Source organism: Mesoplodon mirus (assembly GCF_964341445.2).
Source record: "Mesoplodon mirus genome assembly, chromosome: 2".
In the NCBI taxonomy this organism is placed as follows: domain Eukaryota; kingdom Metazoa; phylum Chordata; class Mammalia; order Artiodactyla; family Ziphiidae; genus Mesoplodon; species Mesoplodon mirus.
In genome coordinates this window covers 2,163,887-2,188,974 of record NC_138977.1, presented here as the reverse complement: position 1 = coordinate 2,188,974, position 25,088 = coordinate 2,163,887, and the positions used below count along the sequence as shown (strand labels likewise).

General features: G+C 37.1%; 1 protein-coding gene across 5 annotated transcripts in view; it reads left to right on the top strand.

Annotated features, from left to right (window-relative positions):
- Positions 1–23,875, top strand: part of TRIM2 (tripartite motif containing 2) — a 127,252-nt gene extending 103,377 nt beyond the window's left edge. For all 5 annotated transcript variants that reach the window (XM_082605496.1, XM_082605497.1, XM_082605495.1 and 2 more), the window contains 5 exons: positions 144–311; positions 7,482–7,650; positions 8,714–8,784; positions 13,460–13,600; positions 19,462–23,875. In XM_082605496.1, the coding sequence (XP_082461622.1) occupies positions 144–311; positions 7,482–7,650; positions 8,714–8,784; positions 13,460–13,600; positions 19,462–19,614 (702 nt within the window). In that variant the 3' untranslated portion in view covers positions 19,615–23,875. The remainder of the gene's footprint in view (positions 1–143; positions 312–7,481; positions 7,651–8,713; positions 8,785–13,459; positions 13,601–19,461) is intronic.
- The last annotated feature ends 1,213 nt before the right edge of the window (positions 23,876–25,088 follow it).

Sequence of the window (25,088 nt, the reverse complement as noted above, 5' to 3'; positions counted from 1 at the left end):
AAGCTTATGATGTGTATATAGGCTTTTCTTCAGATAGAGTTTGCATGTTCTGACCTGTAGTACTCATGGCAGATGTTCTTGCCTGTCTCTCCCACTCATTTCTACGCTAGTTCACATTCCAATGAATGTAATTTGTCTTCCAGATATTTTCCAACGATGGACAGTTCAAAAGTCGTTTTGGCATACGAGGACGCTCTCCCGGGCAGCTGCAGCGGCCCACAGGAGTAGCTGTGCATCCCAGTGGGGACATAATCATTGCAGATTATGATAATAAATGGGTTAGCATCTTCTCATCAGATGGGAAGTTTAAGGTAAGATTAACTACAACTGGCCAGTCTAGAGAAGGGATAGGAAATACAAGATGAAATTGTCTTTTTCTTTGAATCCAGATCCAATAAAATATTCAGTTGTTCATATGTAAAGACATCTTGACTTCGTTACATCTAAGTTGAATGAAGTGAGAGTCACAATGACATTGTCATAAATCTACTCATGTATGACCTAAATGTGGCTTCATTTTATAAAGCAATTAGTTTGCTCAGTTGCTTTCTTTTATACATTTTTTAAAATATTCTTTTCCATTATAGTTTATCCCAGGGGATTAGATATAGTTCCTTGTGCTATACAGTACAACCTTGTTGTTTATCCATTCTAAATGTAATAGTTTGCATCTACTAACTCCAAACTCCCAGTACATCCCTCTCCCTCCCCCGCTCCTTCTTGGCAACCGGAAGTCTGTTCTCTATGTCTGTGAGTCTGTTTCTGTTTCATAGATAGGTTCATTTGTGCCATATTTCAGATTCCATATATAAGTGATATCATATGGTATTTGTCTTTCTCTTTCTGAATTACTTCATTTAGTATGATAATCTCTAGTTACGTCCATGTTGCTGCAGATGGCATTATTTTGTTCTTTTTAATGGCTGAGTGGTATTTTATTGTATATATGTACCACATCTTCTTTATCCATTCATCTGTCGATGGACATTTAGTTTGTTTCCATGTCTTGGTTATTGTAAATAGTGCTGCTATGAACATAGGGGTGCATGTATCTTTTTGAATTATAGTTTTGTCCGAGTATATGCCCAGGAGTGGGATTGCAGGATCATATGGTAGTTCTATTTTTAGTTTTCTGAGGAACCTCCATACTGTTTTCCATAGTGGCTGCACCAATTTACATTCCCACCAACAGTGTAGGAGGGTTCCTTTTTCTCCACACCCTCTCCAGCATTTGTTATTTGTAGACTTTTTAATGATGGCCGTTCTGACCAGTGTGAGGTGGTACCTCATTGCAGTTTTGATTTGCATTTCTCTAATAATTAGTGACGTTAAGCGTCTTTTCATGTGCCTACTGGCCATGTGTGAGTCTTCTTTGGAGAAATGTCTATTAAGTTCTTCTGTGCATTTTTCAATTGGGTTGTTTGGTTTTTTGTTGTTGAGCTGTATGAGTTGTTTGTATATTTTGGAGATTAAGCCCTTGTCAGTCACATCATTTGCAAATATTGATATTTTCTCCCATTCTGTAGGTTGTCTTTTTGTTTTTTGTTTTTTTTTATAGTTTCCTTTGCTCTGCAAACACCTTGTAAGTTTGATTAGGTCCCATTTGTTTATTTCTGTTTTTATTTCTATTGCTTGGGAGACTGACCTAAGAAAACATTGGTACGATTTATGTCAGAGAATGTTTTGCCTGTGCTCTCTTCTAGGAGTTTTATGGTGTCATGTCTTACATTTAAATCTTTAAGCCATTTTGAGTTTATTTTTGTGTATGGTGTGAGGGTGTGTTCTAACTTCATTGACTTACATGTGACTGTCCAACTTTCCCAGCACCACTTGCTGAAGAGACTTTTTCCCATTTTATACTCTTGCCTCCTTTGTTGAAGATTAATTGACTGTAGGTGTGTGGGTTTATTTCTGGGCTCTCTATTCTGTTCCATTGATCCGTATGTCTATTTTTGTACCAATACCACACTGTCTTGATTACTGTAGCTTTGTAGTATTGTCTGAAGTCTGGGAGAGTTATGCATCCTGCTTTGTTTTTTTCCTCAGGATTGCTTTGGCAATTCTGGGTCTTTTATGGTTCCATATAAAGTTTTGGATTATTTGTTTTAGTTCTGTGGAAAATGTCATGGATAATGCTTTTTTTTTTTTTAAATACTGTCAGGTTTACCTCAATTCAATGAAAAACAACAACCTTTAGAAAAGGTTATTACGAGGCAATTTATATTTCCCAAATTAGCCTGCAAGTTGTCATTTATGAAATTCCTTCTACTTTCTCAGTTCCTATCTATCAGTACTTTCTGTGATAGATGATATGGGAGAAACAGAATTAATAAGACATGGTCCCTACCTTTTAAAAATGGAGAAGCCTTTTGAGGAAAAAAGACATACACAAGAGATAACAGAAAACAATTCAGTCAGCCTTTAAGCAATCATAAATTGTTTGGTACAATCTAGAACCATAGTGTTATAGTATATGATATAGGAATTGGAGGGAAAAGAAAACAGGGGCCAGCTTCATGGAGGAAATGTGAGTGGGCTACACTTGGAGGGATCCCATCATTGACGCACTTGCTGTTACTCCCAGCATCATCCTCTGTTTCTTCATCCAGTCAGTCACTGAAGAGTAGAGAGCCCTTTGATGATGACAACAGAAATCTCTCTTCTAAGGTGTCATCAAAGAATACTGTCATCCAGCCCATTTTCTACATTTGTTCACAAGAAGATTATGAAACACTTTGTCACAGGTGTTTTGAAGGCCATGTTCACTATGCCTTCCACATTCCCCCATCCAGGCTTCTCTTTCTGTTGACAACATGAGCTTTAAGTCAGTTCAAACCATTGGAATCCCAGCTCTACGGTTTATTAACTGTTTGGCCTTTGGCAAATTATATGACTTCCTTGAGCCTCAATAGCCTCATATTTCAAATTTGGATTTAAAAAATCTGTCTTACAGGATTTGGGTAAGGGTTACATGAGATTTTATTTCTGGATTGTATATGTGCCTTGTATGAAATAGGCATCGAAGAAGAGTTCTTTTCCAGTGCCTTTAATGACCCTGCCCAAAACATGACGTCTGTTTGATCAGCTGTGATTTTGGCTTCATGACCTCATACCACCTCCTGGTGGTCACTCCTTCTTTGTCCAACCTTACAGAGATGACGCTCTTCATAATCGATTCTGGAATTCAGAAGATACACGAAGTTCACTCATTAGTCTCTTATTGGAGGAATTTATATTTTCCTTTTTAAAGTCATTGGATCACCACAGTCACCTCATCATTTGTATTAAAAGAAGTTACTTATGCAATTATTCACCCTCCAGTTGGAGCCTCTGTTTTGCATGGGGCAGCATGTTTTCAATCTAGGGGAATAAAAACTGTCATCTCTAATTCCACCGTATTGCACACGAATCTTCCATTGTCATTGATGTGTTCTGTTCCACTAGAGATGTGATGACTCCGTATGGTGGCCATATACACAGGAAGTTCTCTTCCCTTTCTGCATCTCTAACTTCCTCCCCTTCTTTTCTGTTTTCATAATCGTATTTGTGGTAAGACATACCCAAATATGACAGCTTTAACATCAATAGCATGAACACTGTTTAGCGACCTCTTGAAAATACCCTTTTAGTTTGGAGACAACCCATTTGTTCTGGTTTCATACCCTAGCAAAACTATGACCTGTCTTTTCAAATTTAGAAACTAACACTAAAATAGTTATTGAAACAGTTCTATATCTAGTTTATTGAAATATTTTATATCTAATATATTAAATTGAAACAAAGGTTTTATATTTAAGAGAGAAGTGTTTCCTAAATTAAGTATTTTTCACTCAGTGATTCAGTGTTCTAAATGTAATAGGCTTTCTTCTTGAAAGAACTGGATTCTGATCGTTGGAATACTGTTGGTAATAATTGGAATAAACACGAAAGAACACTCATGCCCCCTAGAGGATTGGGGGAATGGATATGGTGTAGTTTCATCATATTCCCTTTTTTTAGTAGATACTGATCAAAACCCAAAGGGTAAAAGGATAGCAAGTGAAAACACTTTTGTAGTTTAATGGGATCTCCTCCAAGTCTGATGGCCATGACCATAAACAGAGAGAGACTTATTTTCTTCTTCAGTGGAATTTAGTAAAATTAAACAGGTGCTCAGAAAGACAAACTTTTAACACAAATGTGGATTCTCTGTATTTATTCCTAGTAGTTCTAGGGATATAATTTCTTATCTCCTTTTCTTTCTTTTACTCACCAACTTCTTAGCCCTGATTTTCATTCCTCTCTGCTTCGAATTTTTTCCTTTCCATCTTCCCTCCATCTAGGAAACTTTTGTGACCCCAGAACAGATGCAGAGACCCCTGGCCACCACATATTCTAAAATATCTCATCTCTTCGCTCTTCAATTTAAGGACCTATTTGTTGAGTTAAATACTTTCATTTAACTTTTCCAAAGCCCGGGTCTAAAATATCCTTGCTTATTGTTCTGTTTAAGATGGCGGGCACATTGTCAGGACACATTGTCTTATTTCACTTGGTAGAATCTAGTGCAGCTAAATGGGGAGTGATGAAAGGAAATGGAAGGAAAGGAGGTTTTGGTTCAACATTTAAGTTTCTTCTTTTAGACGTGCACTAGTTCTCGTATAATAGAATGGCACTGGTCCCTTATTTTCTGTTTTTATGCTACATAGTTATCATCCACTTGGTATTTTATGGCTGAGTCATTCTAAGTAACAAACACTGTTCATAATATTAGGTAGTGTTAATATTCTTGTTAATACTCAAGAGTTTCCTCTTTTCCTTTTGATCTCTACTGACATATCTTCCATTCTGACATGAAAGAAAGTATATAATTTTTTTGCAAGCTATTATATTATAGTCTCTGATCTTTGGGCTAGATTGCAAAATCAGAATTAAATTAACCAACAGATTCCCTTGCAAGAATGCCAGTGTTTCCTTCCTAAGTAAATGTACCTCTTTATTTTAAAGAGATCAAATCTGAATCTCAGTCATTTATAAACTTACAAGATCCTACAAAGTCTGAACCTCCACTGTGGAAAGGTCCCCATCCTTCTCTCCATACTCTCTCTGCATGTATCTTCATGTGTTTGGGGGAAATAAGATAATCCTGCCAGTCAAGTATAATGTCAGCTGGATAGGGTGGGAGAGAAGGAGATGGTGCTTGACAGTCTCATTTATCCTTCAGAATCTGCACGACCCAGGAGGTAAATAGCATAGCTGCCAGTTTATAGATGAGGAAACTGAGGTTCAAACTGGTGAAAGAAAGGATGAGTTTTACTCTGAAATTTTGATCCTGGTCGACTGGACTAACTGTGGTGTCATAAAAGTAATTAGGAAATCAGGAGGTGCTAGTTTGGGGTTTCTTTTTTATCGTTTTTTTGGTTTTTTGGTTTGACATTGGTTGAGTTTGAGGTGATAACCTGTAAAATAGGCCATGACTAAAGATATGGATTTGAGAATCTTACACATGGAGGTGAAAGTTGATGCCATAGCATAAATGAGATTTTAGAAGTGTGTAGAGTTGTGCTGTCCAATATGGTAGCCACAAGCCACATGTGGATACTGAGTTCTTGAAAGGGGGCTGGTCTGAATTGAGATGTGCCATGAGTGTAAAATACACACTGGATTTCAAAGACTTAGTCCCCTAAAAAGAATGTAAAATAGTTCATTAATAATTTTTATATTGACTACATATTGAAATGGTACCTTTTTGTTATATTGGGTTAAATAAATACATAACTAAAATGAATTTTCCCTGTTTCTTTTTCTGCTTTTTGATGTGGCTACTAGCAAACTTTAAGTTACATATGTAGCTTACATTACATTCCTATCAGACAGCATTAACAGAGAGAGGGAAAATAAGGGGACTAAAACAGAACCTTTGAGAATGTAATTTTTTTAAAGTTAAAAATTTTAAGTTAGAAAGTAACACATGCAAATAGGTTTTTCAAATAAGCCTACAGAGAAGTATAAAATAAGAGTTTTTCCTACCGTCACTAATATCACTTTGGAAGATATAAACACTATTTGGTTTCTTACTTTCTCTTCCAGGAATATGTACACATACAAAGACATATTTAATACAGATGGGCTCAGACTACTCACTGTTCTGTACCTTGCTTTGTTCAGTAATATGTCTGAAGGTCCTTCGTAAAAGCACAGAGAGATCTGCTTCGCCCTGACCTTTTCCGTCCTGGTGCCGGGGAGGACTGCGGTCCTTGCCATCCCTGTCACCTCCCAGTCCCTCTGGCCCACCGCTCCCTCGCCTTGGGTGCTCCTTCTCCTTCCTTGACCTGTCTCATCAGGTCGTTGTTCCACATGGCTTCTGAGATGGCCTATTGAATTCTCCCAAATCTACCAAATTGAACATTTGACACCAGTCACTTTAAAAACGGCACAGTAGACAGTGCAACTGAGATGTTGTTGAGGGTAGGCGCTGTGTCTAACTCATCTTTGTCTACCAGGTGCCATGTAGTGGGTGCTCTATCAGTGTTTGTAGAATTAGTGAATAAATGGGTGAATGAGTAAAGTACTACTTGATAAATACTCTAGAAAATGGAGGTAGAAAAGGAAAGGTATAAGACATGTAGCTTGCAACAAACAGACATCTATATGCATACTATAGTCTATTCAGAAAAATGAGTAAGATTTTAGATGCATATGGTATATGTTTAATAGAAACCTAATGCTTTTTTGTCATTTTAAAATACTGTGAAAACTGGAATCATCATTATTACCCTGTAACAATGCTAGACTTTGGAAGTTAATATATTGAACAAATATTTGTTGAGTACCTGTTAGGCGCCAAGAAGTGTGCTAGGCTCTGAGTACACAGTGCTGGATAAAACAGATATGATTCCCACCTGTGTGGAACTTAACTGTAGTAAAGTTCAATGGCAGATGCCTCGCAATTTCGATATTAATTACGACATATAATAATGACAGTGACTGCTTCCCTTTAATGACTGCTTGACATGTGCTATTATGCTCTACACTAAACACTTTACCTACTTTATTTTACTTAATACATATTCCAGAAATATCAATGGAAGTGACTGAAGTCATTTTTTGACATTTTTAATATATAAGGAGTCTGAATCTTAAGGAAATTAAATCCGTTTGTACTATATCAGGTGTGTCCGAAGCAAGTGACAGGTGTGGGACGGTCTTCCTACTCCTCACCCGGTGATCTCTTGCTATACCACACTGCCTCTTTACAAGGGAACTGTGGCCCTAGTTAAGGAGATTCTAGAACAATTTTGGTAGTGATTCCTTAAAAAAATGATTTCCTATAAATATCGGTAACAGATAATGGATGTGACAAAGACAGTTTTCCAAGACAGACGCTCATCGTGGCACTGTGCACCTCTGTTTGAACAGTCAAGTAAATGTTTGCTGACACCAGTGTCTGTCTTCATGTTCTGTAGTGCTTTCAACTTCATTTCTGCACTTGTTTCTAACAGACAAAAATCGGATCAGGAAAGTTGATGGGGCCCAAAGGAGTTTCTGTGGACCGCAACGGGCACATCATCGTGGTGGATAACAAGGCGTGCTGCGTGTTTATCTTCCAGCCAAACGGGAAAATAGTCACCAGGTTTGGTAGCCGAGGAAATGGGGACAGGCAGTTTGCAGGTACACTCGATGGTAATATGTAAACCCCCTTTTTTATGCCTCTTCTGCTCACATTTGCATGATGTTGGAGCATGTTGAAGACGCCTCATCCCCAGTGTTTTTGCTGGCTTTGGGAAAGACACTGGGGATGGAATCTAAGCGAAAGCATGGTTAGATGCTGCTCAGTGACTCCGCCCACAGTAAGTTCAACTGCAGCCCGTGTGTGGCTTTTATTGGTGGCAGTTTACAACTCAGAAGTCTAACCTTCGAATATTAACATTAAATAAAATATAAGCTTTAACAAAATATTTTTTAAATAAAAATGTTTGAGGAACCACGGAGAACCTCCGGGTTCCACCTAGCTATAGCTTTATTTGAAGAGCTTCTGAATGAGAATACTTTTCACCTGTCTAGGTGATTATAAGCGAGCAGGAGTTTAGAACATTTGCTAAGCACAGGAAGGGCGGTCTCTTTTCCTTCTTTTTCTGGTGTGCCACTTTGCAATCACTTCGTTTTTTACATCTGCAAGAAGAGGCTGAAAACAGTTGATTACTTTTCTTTTGGAAAGGATGCTTTTGGCCATTCGTGTTAATTTGCACAACCTTTCTTTATGCTTTGTCTCCAGTTCTGCCAGGCTCTGAATGTCACCCAAAATTATAAAGTGGGGGTTTCTGCTCTACTTGAAAAAAATGTTACATATTGGTGCTAAGAGTTACCACGTCTCTCCTCGGTGAGAGCTGAGGGTCCTATGTGACTATCAGGGAAGCTGGCAGATGTGACTTTCAGACGGTGGTGCGGAGAATGAATCCTGATGCTTATTGCTCATTCCACTTCATGAGGGCTGCTGGAACTCTTAGCTTGATCTGGAAAAAGGCAGAGTAGACAGTCACAAGTGTAGAATGCTATCGAATTCGTGTTATCTGGAGCCAGAGGTCAGGCTGAATGACCTTTCAAGGGCTGAATTTACGATTCTTTGTTCTTTCTTAAATAACTAAGTTAATATATGAAGTTTCGTAACTACTGTGTTGTTGTAATCATTTTAGTTGTTATGGTCATCACATATTTTTTCCTATCTTTATTTCAGGTCCCCATTTCGCAGCTGTAAATAGCAATAATGAGATTATTGTTACAGATTTCCATAATCATTCTGTCAAGGTACCATAAACACATCAATTGTTGTTAACTTTTAACTGCTTTTATTGAGGACTCAGTCTGGGAGAAAACATAACACTCATATATACACACAGGACCTAGGGGAGGTAGCCGAAAAGAGTAGATTTTTGTTTCTCCTTAAAGATGCGGGTTTTAATTTGGACATACAGACTTTGGAGAGTCAGAAAAGTGAACAAAATATGGTGGCAATAAGTTTCTTAATTTGAAACGTGTAAATGGAGATAACTTGAAAATGAAATTCAAAGAAACAATTGCTTGGGGGCTTCCCTGGTGGTGCAGTGGTTGAGAGTCCGCCTGCTGATGCAGGGGACACAGGTTCGTGCCCCGGTCCGGGAGGATCCCACATGCCGCGGAGCGGCTGGGCCCCTGAGCCATGGCTGCTGAGCCTGCGCGTCCGGAGCCTGTGCTCCGCAACGGGAGAGGCCACAACAGTGAGAGGCCGACATACGGCAAAAAAAAAAAAAAAAAAAAAAAAGCAATTGCTTGAACTTAGAGAGGCAGAACTTTCTGAAGCTTAACATTTTGTGGCTATTCAGTAAATTAAAATGGATCACTTTCTTCAATTTTCTGCATTATAAGACCTTTCAAACAAAATTAGATATCAGAACTCTGCTACAGCAACAGATTTGGGGAGGGAAATAGCCCTGGCATGCATTCATGTAGTGTATTTCATACATCTTAGAATCCTTTCACACGCTTGGTGTTCCTGAGAAAACAATGCCCACCCCCTCTCCCAAATAGTGTAGTACATCTTTCTTACTAGGTAGAGGAGAGAAGAGAGATTTGACCTTTATTATGAGCAGACCAGGAAATACTAAAGTGACTGGAAACCAATGTCTCACTTACCGAAAAGAGAAAATGTTTAATAACATTCTAGACCAAGCTTCTCAAAGTGTGATGTGTGTTCCATTGAAAGGGAGTCCAAGTGGTCCTGGGCAGTGCACTGGCAGACATTTTTCTTTTAAGAGTTGTGTATATGTTTTTAGAGTAACCTTCTGTTTACATCAAGTCATACTGGTTTGCACTTATAGAAGTGATACGAAGTTTTCCTTGTAAGGAAATTCATTTAAATTTTTTAAAGTGAGGCATTTCAAATGTGAGGGAGGATAAGACAACAGCACAGGTGGTAAAAGCCAATGACTAAAGTTTGCACTTAGAGACAACCATTGAGCAACCAAACTTTAAAAACAATTTGCCATTGTTGACGGCAGGAATAGCTAGATGGGGATAGGATTTTAACCCCCTAAGGGGTTCGTTTCCCCAGCTCTTCCTGGAAGAAGGTACTTTTAACCTGAGTAAAGGGGAAGGCCTTGAGCTTTTGAGATGGGTGTCAAGTCCCTGTGCAAAGAGGAGAGCACAGTGGGCCATGGTGACGGGCAGGACGAGGGGAGATGGTGCCCGCTGCTGCTTACTTGTAAGGCTGCTTCCTGCCATGTAGTCTCTCCAGAGTTGCTACCATAGTGGCGGGGCTCCATCGTCATCTCCCCCGCCTCCCTCAATGCCCAGCCTTGGTAAAAGGAAGAGGACAGTTTTGGAGGAGGAGAGGAGCAGAGAGCAAAGAGGCCGCAGGGCCCGGGCTTGTGAGGGTCCTCCCGGGGGGCTGTGATGGTCCTCCCGGGGGGCTGTGACGGTCCTCCCAGGGGGCTGTGACGGTTCTGTGTGATAAACATAACTATAAAAGGATAACTTGGCTTCCCGCCCTTCACTCTCTTTATAGAGGAATCCTTCATTTAACTGTAGCGCATTCAACGAGAAGAAAATGCATATAGATCTTAACAGTGTCAAAGGCCAGCAAAGCCTGGCATAGGTGCTGCCCACCCCCACCAGAAGACAGTGATGTTAATCAGCTTGCTCTTTTCTACTAAGCACACCTGTGGCCTCAGAGCCTTCCCCGTCCCAATGCCCCAGGCAGCTCTCTGAACCACCTAGTGTTGGTATGTGGGAGGGCTCCTGTTTACCAGCCCTGACGGGTGCTGGAGGAGGAAATAAAACATGTGAGTGACCAGAATGCAAGGCAGGAGCAATGAATGACTTTTAAAAAATAGGTACATATAAAGTCCTATAGGTATCCAGAAGAAAATACATGTCCATTGCTAAGATCGTCAGGGAAGACTTCCAAGTGGAGGTGGTATTGAGTTGAGCAGAATTTTGAAATCAGAAAAGGATTATCGTCCAACTTATAAAAACTTGCTATAAAAATCTGTTATCCAAAAGCAAAGCTATAAAAACGATTTCAGCTCATACTTCTGCCTCTTAATATGTTTTCATCTGAATAATTCATAAATAATGGAATGACATTTTTAGATGGGAAAAATAGAAAATATGTGACATCATTATTAAGATTATGAAAACACTTTAAGTTTTCAGTAGTGTAGAGGCAGTTTAGTTATTTAAACTCAATTTTCTTCTTATTTAGAGGGATAAAAAACCCAGTCATTTTGTTTTTTCTCTTCTCTTTGACAGTTGTTGCCATATAGCTTTTATGGAATAGTTGGGCTTTTGTTTCCTATATAACACAGGGCAGTTAACAAGAGTTCTAGTATTCAAGTCACTTCTCTGTTGGTAAATGTTAAAACCAGACCTATAGGTCAGGGCTAATGAGTGGGCTAGCTAGTTCTTCAGCTACCTTCACTTTAGACCTTTTTCTCATTGCAAAACAGTTAAGACTAAATTTGGCCTTCTCCATTATTTCAAAATGGAGCAGAAGCATGTAAGCTGTCTGAATTATGCCAAGGAAAACATACTAACTCAGAAAGATAAACACAAACAAACAAAAAATTATTTGTACATAATATTTTTCATATTTATTTTGTATTGGAGTACAGTTGATTTACAACGTCGTGTTAGTTTTCAGGTATACAACAAACTGATTTGGTTATACATGTATGTATATATCTATCTATTCTTTTTCGGATTCTTTTCCCACTTAGGTTATTACAGACTATTGAGTAGAGTTCCCTGTGCTATTGAGTAGGTCCTTGTCAATTGTCTATTTTATTTATAGTAGTGTGTATATATTAATTCCAAACTCCTAATTTATGCCTCCCCCGTACAACTTAATAAGGGAAAGATCAGAGAATAATCAGTCATGTCCTCGCCAGCGTACAAATTTTGGTCTTTAAAAGTAGAATGTTTATGTGAAGGAGATAAAAAGAGTCAGGAAAGATTTTAAATGATATTTTAGGAAAAGCTATTCCTGTCTCTGTCCTTTCTAAAGAACCAAAGAGGCAGCTTACTTACTTGGCAGGTATGTAATTAATTCAGGAAGTGGTCATGACATTTTTTTACCTTAAAGAGAGTTTAGGCTTTAGAGATGGAAGTGTCCCACTTTCCCATCATGAGAAACTAAAAGAGGGACTTCCCTGGTGGTCCAGTGGTTAAGACTCCATGCCTCTGCTGCAGGGCATGTGGGTTCGATCCCCAGTCAGGGAACTAAGATCCCGCATGCTGTGTGGTGCGGCGGAAAAAAACCCAAAAACCAAAAACAAAAAGACAAAAAAAGAAACTAAAAGAAATAGCATCATTTTAATCTTTTAAAACCAAAGAGATGGCAATAGGAGAATCTCTAAAAGGTCCTGAGATCATCTTCAGATTAGATCTGTGCTCAGACATAGTGACCTCTCTCAGGTCCATATCTTAGGAACCTTACCCTCATGGGTGCCTTGTATGTAACATTTTCTGATTCGTTAATGAGTACTTCTACACATGTTGCATGATAATGGAAGCTTAAAATAATTCCCGAAGACGTTTCAAAGTATCACCAGAATCATCGAGATAAAATCATGCTTACTATAGACTTATCATTAAACGCATATTAAAATTTTAATTCTCTCAAGATTAGTAATCTGCAGTTGATACAGATACAGTAACACTCTATTAATAAGAATATTTAATTAAGCACAACAGCCCAGTGCTTGACCATATCAGATATTAGAGACTTGGAGAGTTCTTAAGAGTTCTGTTTAGCCCCGACTTCTGTCAGCCTCCCTCTCTTGTAGGCTCTATTCAGCAAAGCCTTAGGGTCATGTAAACTCTCTATTCTAACTAAAATATATTCTGAGAAAGTCTATTTTAAAAAGTCCTTTTCTTATTCCTCACCGGCTGCCATCCCACACACATACACGCACATACGCACTCACTCATTCGATGAATTTTCCTTATTATAAATGTGTGGTCCAGCCTACCACCCTTTCTTGTTATGTTGACTTAGTAAAATGGTAGTAAATTCTGAGTATCTGGCTTAACAAAAAGCTCTTACTTTCCAATTCAACTTTGAGCGATCATCCATCCTGTTAGAAATACAATGCCTGTTCTTGAAATTAGCTGTTTATTTAAATGCAGAAAGAATAATGTTGGAAATTACAGCTCTGCTTACTCGTATTAGCTTATGTTTGTATATATTTTATAATTTATAACAAAAGTCTTTTCACATAGTCATATAACCAGATATAAGCTCGAAAAAGAAGTGGTTAACAAAGGCTAAATCAGATTTAGACCGTAAATTGGGGAACCACAAGTGAATGGAAGTCTAGCTTATAGACTTCCCCCCTCTTTTTTAAGAATATCTTAAATAACCTGCTCAGATATTTTTAAAAGCCATAATGTTTGCTTAACTATTTTAATTTAAAATAAAATAATCTTAAAATATTTCATACAGGTGTTCAATCAGGAAGGAGAATTCATGTTGAAGTTTGGCTCAAATGGAGAAGGAAATGGGCAGTTTAATGCTCCAACGGGTGTAGCAGTGGATTCAAATGGAAACATCATTGTAGCAGACTGGGGAAACAGCAGGATCCAGGTAGATTAAAATACAGATTCATTTGTTTAGAGTGATTGGTGTTTGTTGAAAGTGGAGAATCGTCTGTACCCCAGACTGGGTTCATTGATTAGGTAATTAGACTGTAAATAATCCAACTAAAGAAGGTGGAGTAGAAAAAAGTCAACATATTACCAGAGTGAAACCCTCTAAATCAGGGATTCTTAGCATGTATCCCACACACCCCAAAAGCATTTGTAGCTAGAATTTAAGAGATCCACTGAACAAAAATATTACATCATTGTTTTTACTAACTTCTAACTGAAAATTATAATTTCCTTTAATTATGAATATAGGCAATAATCACAGTACTTATAGTAAATACCTATAACCTTGTCACCAAGAGAAATTACAGAAATTTTCGTATTACAATTGTAGACATCTCGAATTATCATTTATACTGATCACTACTTAAGAAGTACAGTCATCGTTGTTCCTTGTTATTTAATGTGTTAATTTAAAAAGCACCCATATTACTATATCACAGTTCTGTAGCACTTTGATAACTCTATTTTAGTGTAGTTGTTTTCCTTTATAATCCCATGTATTTTGTCTTATGCATTTAAAAACATTATTTTGCTAAATAACCCATGAGTCAAAGAGGAGGTCTCAAGGAAAAGTTAAAAATATATTGGAGTGAACGAAAATGCAAATATTGCATATCAGAGTTTGTGGAATGCAGCTAAAACGTTGCCGAGAGGGAATTCTTTTCCCGCAGCTCTATTGAGATGTAATTGACATAGAACACTGTATAAGTTTAAGGTATACAGCATGTTGATTTGATACACTTCTATATTTCAAAATCACATCACATAATTACCATTTCTTTTTTTGTGGTAAGAACACTTAGATGTACTCTCTTAGCAACTTTCCAGTACATAACACAGTATTATAACTGTAATCAGCACCCTGCGCATTAGATCCCTAGGACGTGTTCATCTTCTAACTGGAAGTCTGTACACTTTGACCAATTTCTCCCCTATCCCTACCCTCTGGTAACCACCATTCTACCTGCAAGGGAAACTAAATAACACTAAATGCTTCCATTAGAAAAGAGAATATGTCTCTAATGAAGAACCCAAGCTCCCACCTCAAGAAGCTAGAAGGAGAAGAGCAAAAACTGAAAGCAAGCTGAAGGAAGGAAAGAGTGAAGATAGTATCAGAAACCATTTACCTTCGGGGCTTCCCTGGTGGCGCAGTGGTTGAGAGTCTGCCTGCCGATGCAGGGGACATGGGTTCGTGCCCCGGTCTGGGAAGATCCCACATGCCGCAGAGCGACTGGGCCCGTGAGCCAAAATTACTGAGCCTGCGCGTCTGGAGCCTGTGCTCCGCAACAAGAGAGGCCGCGATAGTGAGAGGCCCGCGCACCGCGATGAAGAGTGGCCCCCGCTCTCCACAACTAGAGAAAGCCCTGGCACAGAAACGAAGACCCAACACAGCCAAAAATAAATAAATAAATAAATAAAGCAAACTGTCAACAAGTAAAAATAAACACTATTATAAAAAAAAAAAAAAGAAATCATTTACCTTCAAGAGGAAATCAATGAAACAGTTATTCTTTGAAAAGATTAGTAAAGCTGACGAACCTCTAGCAAGACCGAAAAGAAAACAAGACAGAAAATGCTAGTATCGCTACAGACCCTGCAGACATCAAAAGAATAGTAAGGAATTCTGTGAACAACTCTACACGCATCCATTTGGCAACTTAGATGAAATGGACCAATTTCTCAAAAAGTACAAACACCTCAACTCACCCAATATAAAGTAAATAATTTGAATAGCTCTACAGCTATTAAGGAAATTTAGTTCATAATTTAAAAACTCCCCCAAATGAAACCTCCAGACTCAGAAAATTTCACTGGAGAATTCTACCAAATATTTAAAGAAGAGTTAGCACCAGTTCAGTTTCTTCTAGAAAATAGAAGACAGGGGAACACTTTACAGTTCACTTTCCAACTCAGCTTCTGATACCATGGTACCAAAATCAGACTAAGACAGTACCAAAAAGAAAAGCACAGACCATATTCTCATGATTATAGATGAGGAATATTTTAATATTCCTTAAAATGTTAGGAAATAGAATTCAACAATATGTGAAAATCTTTCCATGGCCAAGTGGGGTTTTTTCCAAGAACGCAAGGCTGATTCAGTATTTAAAAATCAATGTAATAAAGGGAGAATTTTTTTAAAAAATCAATGTAATCTACCCCATTAAAAGGCCAAGGAATAAAAATAATATCATATCCGTTTATGCAGAAAAAAGCATTTGATAAGATTCAATACCTATTCATGATTTTTAAATCTCAGAAAACTAGGAATATACAGGAACTTTCTCAATTTGATAAAGAATGTCTATGAAAACCTACTGCTAACACCATACTTCATGGTGAAAGAATGAGAACTTTTCCTCTAAGATCAGGAACAAGGCAAAGATGTCTGCTCTCACCATTCTTATTCAACATTAGTGCTGGAAGTTCCAACCAGTACAATAAGGAAAGAAAGGGAAATAAGAAGATTACAAATTAGAAAGAAAGAAAGAAACTATCCCTATTTGGAGAGAACATGACTGTTTACATAACAAAATATCAAGGAATCTACAAAACAGTTCTTAGAACTAATAAGACAGTTCAGCAAGGTCACAGGATACAAGATCAGCATACAAAACTCAATTGTGTTTCTATATAGTAGCAACGAACACGTGGAAACCAAAATTTTAAATACAATACCACTTAAAATTGCTGAAAAAATGGAAATATCTAGATATAATAACAAAGCATGTCTAGTATGTGTATCTGAAAGCTCACATGCTAATGAAGAAAAGAAAAGAAGATCTAAATAAGTGGAGAGACATACTGTGTTCATGGATTGCAAGACTCAAGAAAAAAGTCTGTTCTCCCCAAACTGACATACAGGTTTAACACAGAATGCCAGCGGAATTCTTGTAGATATAGACAAGATTATTTTAAAATGTATGTGGAAAAGTAAAGGGACTAGAATAGCTAAAACAATTTTGAAAAAGAAGAGAGAGAAATCCCTCTACCTGAGTTCATGACTTGTTATATAGCTATTCTATAGCTGCAGTAATCAAGACTGTGTGGTATTAATGGAGGGATAGGCACATAGGTCAAGGGACCAGCATAGAGAATCCAGAAATAGACCCACATGTGTGCAGCCAACTGACTTTTTGACAAAGGTACAAAAGCAATTTAATGGAGGAATGGTAACCTTTCAACAAAAGGTGCTAGAACAATTAAGATCTCCGTAAAGGAAAGAAAATGAACCTCATCTTATGTAAAAGTTAACTCAAAAAAGATTATAGATTTAAATGAAAAGTGTAAAACTATAAAACTTTTAGAAGGTTCTAAGAGAAAATCTCTGGGACATATGGCTTGCTAAAGAATTTTTAGACATGATACTGAGAGTATGATCCATTAAAAAAACAAAATCAATAAATGGGACTTTATCAAAATTGGAAACTTTTGTTCAGTGAAAGACTCTGTTAAGAGGATAAAAAGATAAGCAACAAACGGGGAGAAAATATTTATAAACCACACTATCTGACAGAGGACTTATACCTGGAATATATAATGATTTTCAGAATTCGACATAAAAGAACCAAACAGTCCAATTAGAAAATAGGCAAAAGACATGAAGAGAAGTTTCACTGAAGAGGTTATAAACATGAAAATATGTTCTATATCACTAGACATTAGGGAAGTGCAAATTAATACCATGATGAGATACTACTACACACTTATTAGAATAGCTAAAATTAAAAATATTGATGATACCAAATGCTGGTGAGCATGCAGAAAAACTAGATTTCTCATACATTGCTAGTGTGAATGTGAAATGACGGTCAGCCTTGAAAATAGCTTGGCAGGTTCTTAAAAAATTAAACATACACTTACCATACAACTCAGTAATTGCACTCCTGGGTATTTATCCCAGAGAAATGAGAACTTATGTCCACAGAAAAACCTCTACATTGTTGTTCATAGAAACTTTATTTATTATAGCCAAAAATTGAAAATAACCAAGATGTCTTTCAGTAGGTTAATGGACAAACAAATTGGTATATCCACACTATGGAATAATACTCAGCAGTTAAAAGGAACAGGGTGATGATACCCTCAACAACTTAGATGCATGTCAAGGGCATCATGTTGAGTGAAAAAAAGCCGCTTTCAAAAGATCACATGCTGTATGATTGCATTTAGGTAACATTCTCAAAATGACAATTACAGAGAAGGAAAACAGGTAGTGGCTGGCAAGAGTTAGAGATGTTGGGAGAAGGGGAGTGGGTGTGACTATAAAGAGGCAGCATGAGGCGGATCTTTGTGATGATGGAATAGTTCTGTATGTTGGTTGCAGTGACTACATTAATCTATACTTGTGATAAAGTGTACAACTATACACACACATTCCAACGTCAGTTTGCTGGGTTTAATATTGTACTACAGGTATAGAAGATGTAACCATTGGGAGAAACTGGATGGAGGGTACGCAGAATCTCTCTGTACTATCTTTGCAACTTTCTTATGAATTTATAACTATTTCAAAATAAAAAGTGAACCGAAAAAGAGTAACTATAATTAATTCAAATATGTTTCCATGGTTTAGGAATAATGGTATCTTGAATGGCATTTGGCATTTTGATTGAATATAAATGATAATAAAACTGGTTACATTCTGGAAAAAAAAACTATTAAAACACTATTTTGAGATGGGCTCTATAGTCTTTGTCAGACTACCAGAGGGGACCGTGACACAAAATTTTGCTTTTCCTCTAAATTAAGAGCCAAGCTTTTCAGTCCTCACTGAAGAAAGACTTTTCTTTTCTCCCATGTCTCTTGTGTAGTCACCTGCATGTACCTAAACATGCATTTACAGACAGGGCAATTCATCCTCGCCTGTGTGGGTCTGTGCAGTGCACCTGGGACCACAGGGTGCTCTGGGTAAATCTAGGAGCATTCTGATGTTACTGTGAGGACAGCAGCTGAGCAGTTGAATCTGATATAGGTATCCACTTCTCAGGAAAAGGGTTGAGACTTTAAATGTAACACTGTATGCTTTAATTTCTCTAGTATATTTATCTTGCTTAATTATCCCAGTGGACCTCTACATTTGGAAGAGGTGTCTATATCTGATGGGAAGCCAGAAGCAGACAGGAAACGAAGTTTACAAAGCAGTTCTGTATAGGACCACAGATGCTAAGCTGTTTATATTGTGGCCCTCATCACACCTGCCTTTTGAAACACCCTACGGGCCAGCCAGAATGGTTGAAAGAAACCAGCCTGGGCCTGGGAAGGAGGAGTGTTCCTCTTATTTCCTCATAGCAGAAGCTTACAGACCAAAAAAGACCACTTTCTATCGAAACGTACATGTGGAACCCTTGACTTCGTATAACTTAGTCTTTTCTGAAAAGGAAAAAAGTAATTTCTATTTTCTCATTGCACATTGTGACTCAGGACATTCTTCTGTGGTCTAGTTGCTGATTTTCTCTCTTATGATTGGGAATAAGCTTAGAGTGAGAAATAAGGATCTTTTATTCTTCAGGCAGCATCCAGGTCCATTCCCCTCACATGTGACCACTGCAAGAGTATAAGTGAGATCCTATGGCCAATGGCACATCCCTTGTCAGTGACTGTGGGGCATAGAGAGTGAGGGGAGGGAGAGCAAGGTAAGTGGAGGGAGGGGTTTTCTGTGATAGTGACCTGAACAAACCTGGGGGGTTGCACACATGCTTCTATACTAAAAGCATCAGCATTAAGGGTTTTCTAACCCCTATTTCATCCTATTACTGTAACTTTTCCTATTACACTCTGACTTTATATTTACAGGTTTTTGATGGAAGTGGATCGTTTCTATCCTACATTAACACATCTGCTGACCCACTCTATGGCCCCCAAGGCCTGGCCCTAACTTCAGACGGCCACGTGGTGGTTGCAGACTCTGGAAACCACTGTTTCAAGGTGTATCGGTACTTACAGTAACAGTGGGCAACTGGACACCCCCTTAAAAAGATCTTACACATAAACTGGAATGGATTTCTCAACGCAGGACCAGATTATACTAGACTTTTCATGCTAGAAGGAATCATCGGTGAACTTTCCAAGGTTATTTCTGAATGTAACGATTTCCTTAAAAACTGCATATCTGATTTCCATAATCCACATTTAGGGTTGAAAAAAAAGAAATCTCTTCTACTGAATCTATAAAAACTGCAGAGTTTTACACCTGTGAACTATGGCTTATAGGACAGGGATTTATGTAGTTAAACTAATTTTGCAAATCAAGTAAGCATTAAAAAGCAACTAGAATATGTAAAGGTATTTGTTAATCCTGTGAGTGGTAGCTTTTGCGCAGAGCTTCCAAAAACAAAACAAAAACAAAATCTGTTATAGTTATATACTTTATTTAACCTCGGTCACAAGACCCAGGGGATCTTCTAACCTCACTTTTACAGTAGGTATCACCCTTGTGACATTTTTTTGGTTATCAGTAGCTACATATAAATTACTTTGGGAAAAACGGAAACTGTCTTGCAAAATCCTTCCAGCTGGGATTAGCAAGCGTCTTGAGTTTAGCACTTAAAAAAATCAATGGAAATTTCACATCCTTTCTGAGTTAGAGCAAAGATGTTCTTCATGTGTTCTTTTCATCTCTCTCCTGCTCACCTTGTATCAAAAAACAAAGTTCATTTTCAGGGAATCCTGAAATTCCTAATACTTTGAAAAGCGTATTACAGCAGCCCCGTTAACTCCAGATTAATGCACTGGAATGTAATGAAGAAAAAGTCAGTCACATTTTCTGTGCCACATTCTCACGTGTCTCTCCTTTTCCACTTCACGAATGCGAAAGCTTTATCTCCTGCAAAATGTCAGCACATGTAGTAAGACACCAGTATCCTAGGACAGAGAGCCATAAGCAGCCCTTTGGAGGACTGATGGTGTCAACCAAAGGCATGTGATTGATCAGTGGTTTCCTTTTAGAAACAAGTGTTACCAAAGTCGTGTTATCTCAAAAGCATTACAGGTAAGGGCATGTTATGGTTATTTATCATTGTCTAATGACTAGTAGAGGCATTAAAGGACTATATATACATGATTAGGGTAGGGTAGAATGTATCATATATAGATAGATATAGCTGAATCTTTGGTGTATTGAAATAGGCAGCACTCTGAAAGACAGAAGCATCTTCAGCACATTCCTTCACTGCACAGTTTAAAGCCGTCCTAGTAGAGCAAGCCCTAAAGCAGATGTAATTTTTGCCATTTTCCAGGAATGCTTGTATCGGCTGACTTTTAGTCAGAAAATGGCCTCTGTGCTTTCAAAAACAAAACAAAAAACAGGTCAAAAGAAAAAAAAGTTCAACTTGAGTTACATTTAACTTTAAGTATAGATGCAGTTTGAAAATGTTAAGAATAATTTAGTCAATCTAATACTGTAAAATAAGATGTGGTCTATTTCCACTGTTTAATTTTCTACTCAGTTCTACCAAACAGGATGTCATGTTTGGCATTTGCAGTAAGGACTTTGGGACCTTTTTCACTGAAAGCACCTTAGAACTGTACTATAAGAAAACATTTCCCACATATATAACTATATGAATGTGATGTTTCTTGCTTATTAATTTATAATTCAGCCATTCTCTTATATAGGACTTTTTTAAATTTAGAAGGGAAATCTTCCAATTATCTATCAAATTTATTATGCCCAAATCAACCTCTGAAAAAAGTTTTTTTCAGCAAGATTTACATTTAGGTTTAGTATTTTTTTGGTTAGGTAGAATTTTCAAAATATTTGAGACTGTCCGTGGTCAAGTTAAATAAATCAATGACATTTTTAGAATGTTAAACTAAGACACTGTTTCCTAATGTCAGTGAAATAAGTCTTTGAATTTAAACATTCATATTTAATGAGCGCTTACCGGGTGCCAGAGGCTACTCTAGGCACTGGGGATAAAGTAATGGATAAAACAGACAAAAATCCCTGCCCCCTTGGAGCTTACACTCTAGTGAGGGAATTTCATTTTACCGTTTATTAACATTCTGCATAAAAGATAAGCTAGACCCTTGATAACTCCTGGAATGTTTAAAAGGAAACTTTTTAAATTGGTTAAATGAATTTCAGTTTATTTTCACAAGTAAAAATGGCTTCCTATGTAGATTCTGTCATAGGCCATTGATCTTAAGACTAGTTTACTTAAACAGGTTTTTTTGCACATTTAAATTATACTTGTGAATTTAGAAATTAACCAGCCATCATACCATATGAGACTGGATATCCCGATAGTAGATTGAATACAAAGCTAATTTCTTTACATGTCAATATTGGAATGAAACTGGAATGAAAGAAGAGATACTTTGATTCAGACCTGTTCCACTGTCTGCTACTAAAACACATGCTATGGGCACTCCAGGAAACACTATATATCCCCCAAATATGTGTAATCATATATGTTAAAGTATAGATAACATTTCAAATTTGGATACATATGTGCATTTACTGTATTAGTAAGCATATTTTAGGGGGAAAAGTGCTGCTGATAAGATAGGAATAGACAAGATTTAAATGAAACTTTGTCACATTCTTTGAAAAATGGTTTCTAGTAAACTGAGAAGGATAGTAAATAAGTGACTTTTTTTCTGGGCTACCATTATTGTTTGATTTCTCTTTGTCAAGTGTACAGAACCTGTCATACATTCACGATAAGTAGCACTGAAAAATTACCCATTCAGATTTCCCCTGGGCACTTATGGCAAAATGTTGCCAGTTAGAATGTAAAGGTAGGTGACAGTGCATTCCCTCCCCGCTTATAGATATTAGTAACTATATCTGTGACACAGACCTCCCCTGCTGGACACAGGGAGGTGGGTGGAGAGTCACTTCACCACCTAGAAACACATGAATAAAAAGCCTTTATGACTGTTAGCCATTTTTTAAAAAATGGTTCTTAGTATCTTGATCAAACTTTAATCTCTGGTAACTAAAGTCCCCAAGTTTCCTTCTTTTAATTTACTCTTTAACTAGATTTGAAGCAAATAAATATTAAGAGGTCCATGCAACTAGAACACACTTGATTCTACTACTAAATATACAGGGTATGTCCTAACGGAGTTAACTGGAAAAGCAGTACGCTAGCAAGTGTCTATGGATCCTTAACACTGAAGGGTTCACATAAATGCTTTGGTAATACCTATTGAGTTAATTGGAGAAAATAGCAAATAAGCATCAGGTAATCTGCAGATTACTTCAGATGGGAAAAATCTTTATGTACATTTGGACTGTATCTTATCCTCCCTATTCACCAGCTTCTGAAAAAGGAGGAATATTTTTAGTATAATTTAAAAATAAGACATTTCCAGGTAGGATAAAATTGAAGTTATTTGCTGCAAACGTTGTCTAATTTTGCTTAAAATCAAAAGTTGTAATACTGTTGCATTCTGTAAATGTTGCAGGGTTTTAAACTTTAAAATTATTTTAATATTTTTGATAACTAGGAATCTAGCATTGCCATAAAGGAAATGAAGTGCCCATCAAAAATTTGGTATAAATAAATAATTTTTTTTTGTTTTAAATGACAGTAAGCCACAAATCATGATGTTAATCTTAAACTTTCTGAAGATGAATTGTGTGGCAGTGATTGTGTGGTCTGTTTGTGGAGAATGTATGAAAGCTATTAATATTCTAAAACAGATGAATAAATTGGCTATGTTGTTCCAATGAATGTACAGCACTTCCAATAACTTTTGAAAGCAACACAGCCTTAAACTCAATGTTTTTGCTTTATGACATGGGAATGTTCTGTCATGAGCAGAGTGTATTCTTAGAATTCTTTATATCATTCTCAATTCTATAGCCTTTCAATCCTATGTATGAGTATGAGGGGTTTTCACTTGCTTTTTTTTCTTTTTAAATTTTGTACATTCCGCCTTTATAGGTCTGTTTCATATGTTTTGTGTATAGAACACTAAGTCTTGCGCTCTCTGACATTGATACTGATATATTCTCATCATTTGTTCTTTTATGAATAAAAATGCTGACTGCCTATTTGAAGAAAAGAATGAACGCTGTGCATCAAAGTGTTTGTATGTTCATAGCTACCTATGTACCACAGTATTTTGGATGCTTTAGTCTACAATAAATCTTTAAATTAATTCTGTCTTGAAACATAGGAGAAACAAGATTCATGTGTATATCTTTACCATGCACAAAATCTCAAGTCATCATAATAAAGTTTGTTTTCTCCATTTCCAGGGTGAATGTTTATTTATTTAAACATTTAAGCTATATATTGTCCTCTTTCTTAGCGAGGGAATAAATGAAGGTATGTTCTAGAATATGTGGAAGATATCAATACCTCAACCAAACTGTTTGTACTAGGGAGAAAAAGTTTAGTTAATGGGATTGTTTTCGTAATTTCTCTTTCTGATAATTTGTTGTTTATATACAGAAATGCAAGAAATTTCTACATATTAATTTTGTACCCTGAAAATTTACTGAATTTATTAATTAGTTCTAATAGATTTTGGTGGCACCTTGAGGATTTTCTATGTATAGTATCATGTCATCGGCAAACAGTGACAGTTTTAATTACTTCTTTCCAATTTGGATTCCTTTTATTCCTTTTTCTCCTCTGACTGCTGTGGCTAGGGCTTCCAATACTATGTTGAATAAAAGTGATTAGCGTGGGCATCCTTGTCTTGTTCCTGATCTTAGAAGAAATGCTTTCAGCTTTTCATCGAGGAGTATGTTGAGTATACTGTTAGCTGTGGGCTTATTATATATAGTCTTTAATATGTTGAGGTATATCCCCCATACCACTTTGTTGAGAGTTTTTATCATAAATGGACGCTGAATTTTGTCATTGAAACATCCTTGCATCCCTGGGATAAGTCCCACTTGATCATGGTATATGATCCATTTAATGTACTGTTCAGTTCAGTTTGAATTGAATATTTTGTTGAGTTTTTTTCCATCTATGTTCATCAGTGATATTGATGTAATTTTCTTTTTTTGTGATATCTTTGTCAGCTTTTGGTATTAGGGTGCTGCTGGCCTTGTAAAATGAGTTCAGAAGTGTTCCTCCCTCTGCCATTTTTTGGAATAGTTTAAGAAAAATAGATGCTAACTCTTCTCTAAATGTCTGGTGGACGTCTCCTGTGAAGCCATCTGGTCCTGGTCTTGTAATGCTATAAACTTCCCTCTTAGAACTGCTTTTCTTGCATCCCTTAGATTTTGGATTGTTGTGTTTTCATTTTCATTTGTCTCTAGGTATTTTTTAATTTCTTCTTTGATTTCTTCAGTGATCCGTTCGTCATTTAGTAGCATATTGTTTAGCCTCCACCTGTTTGTGTTTTTGCAGTTTTTTTCTTGTAGTTTCTAGTCTCATAGCATTGTGGTCAGAAAAGATGCTTGCTTGATATGATTTCAATATTCTTCAATTTACAGAGGCTTGTTTTGT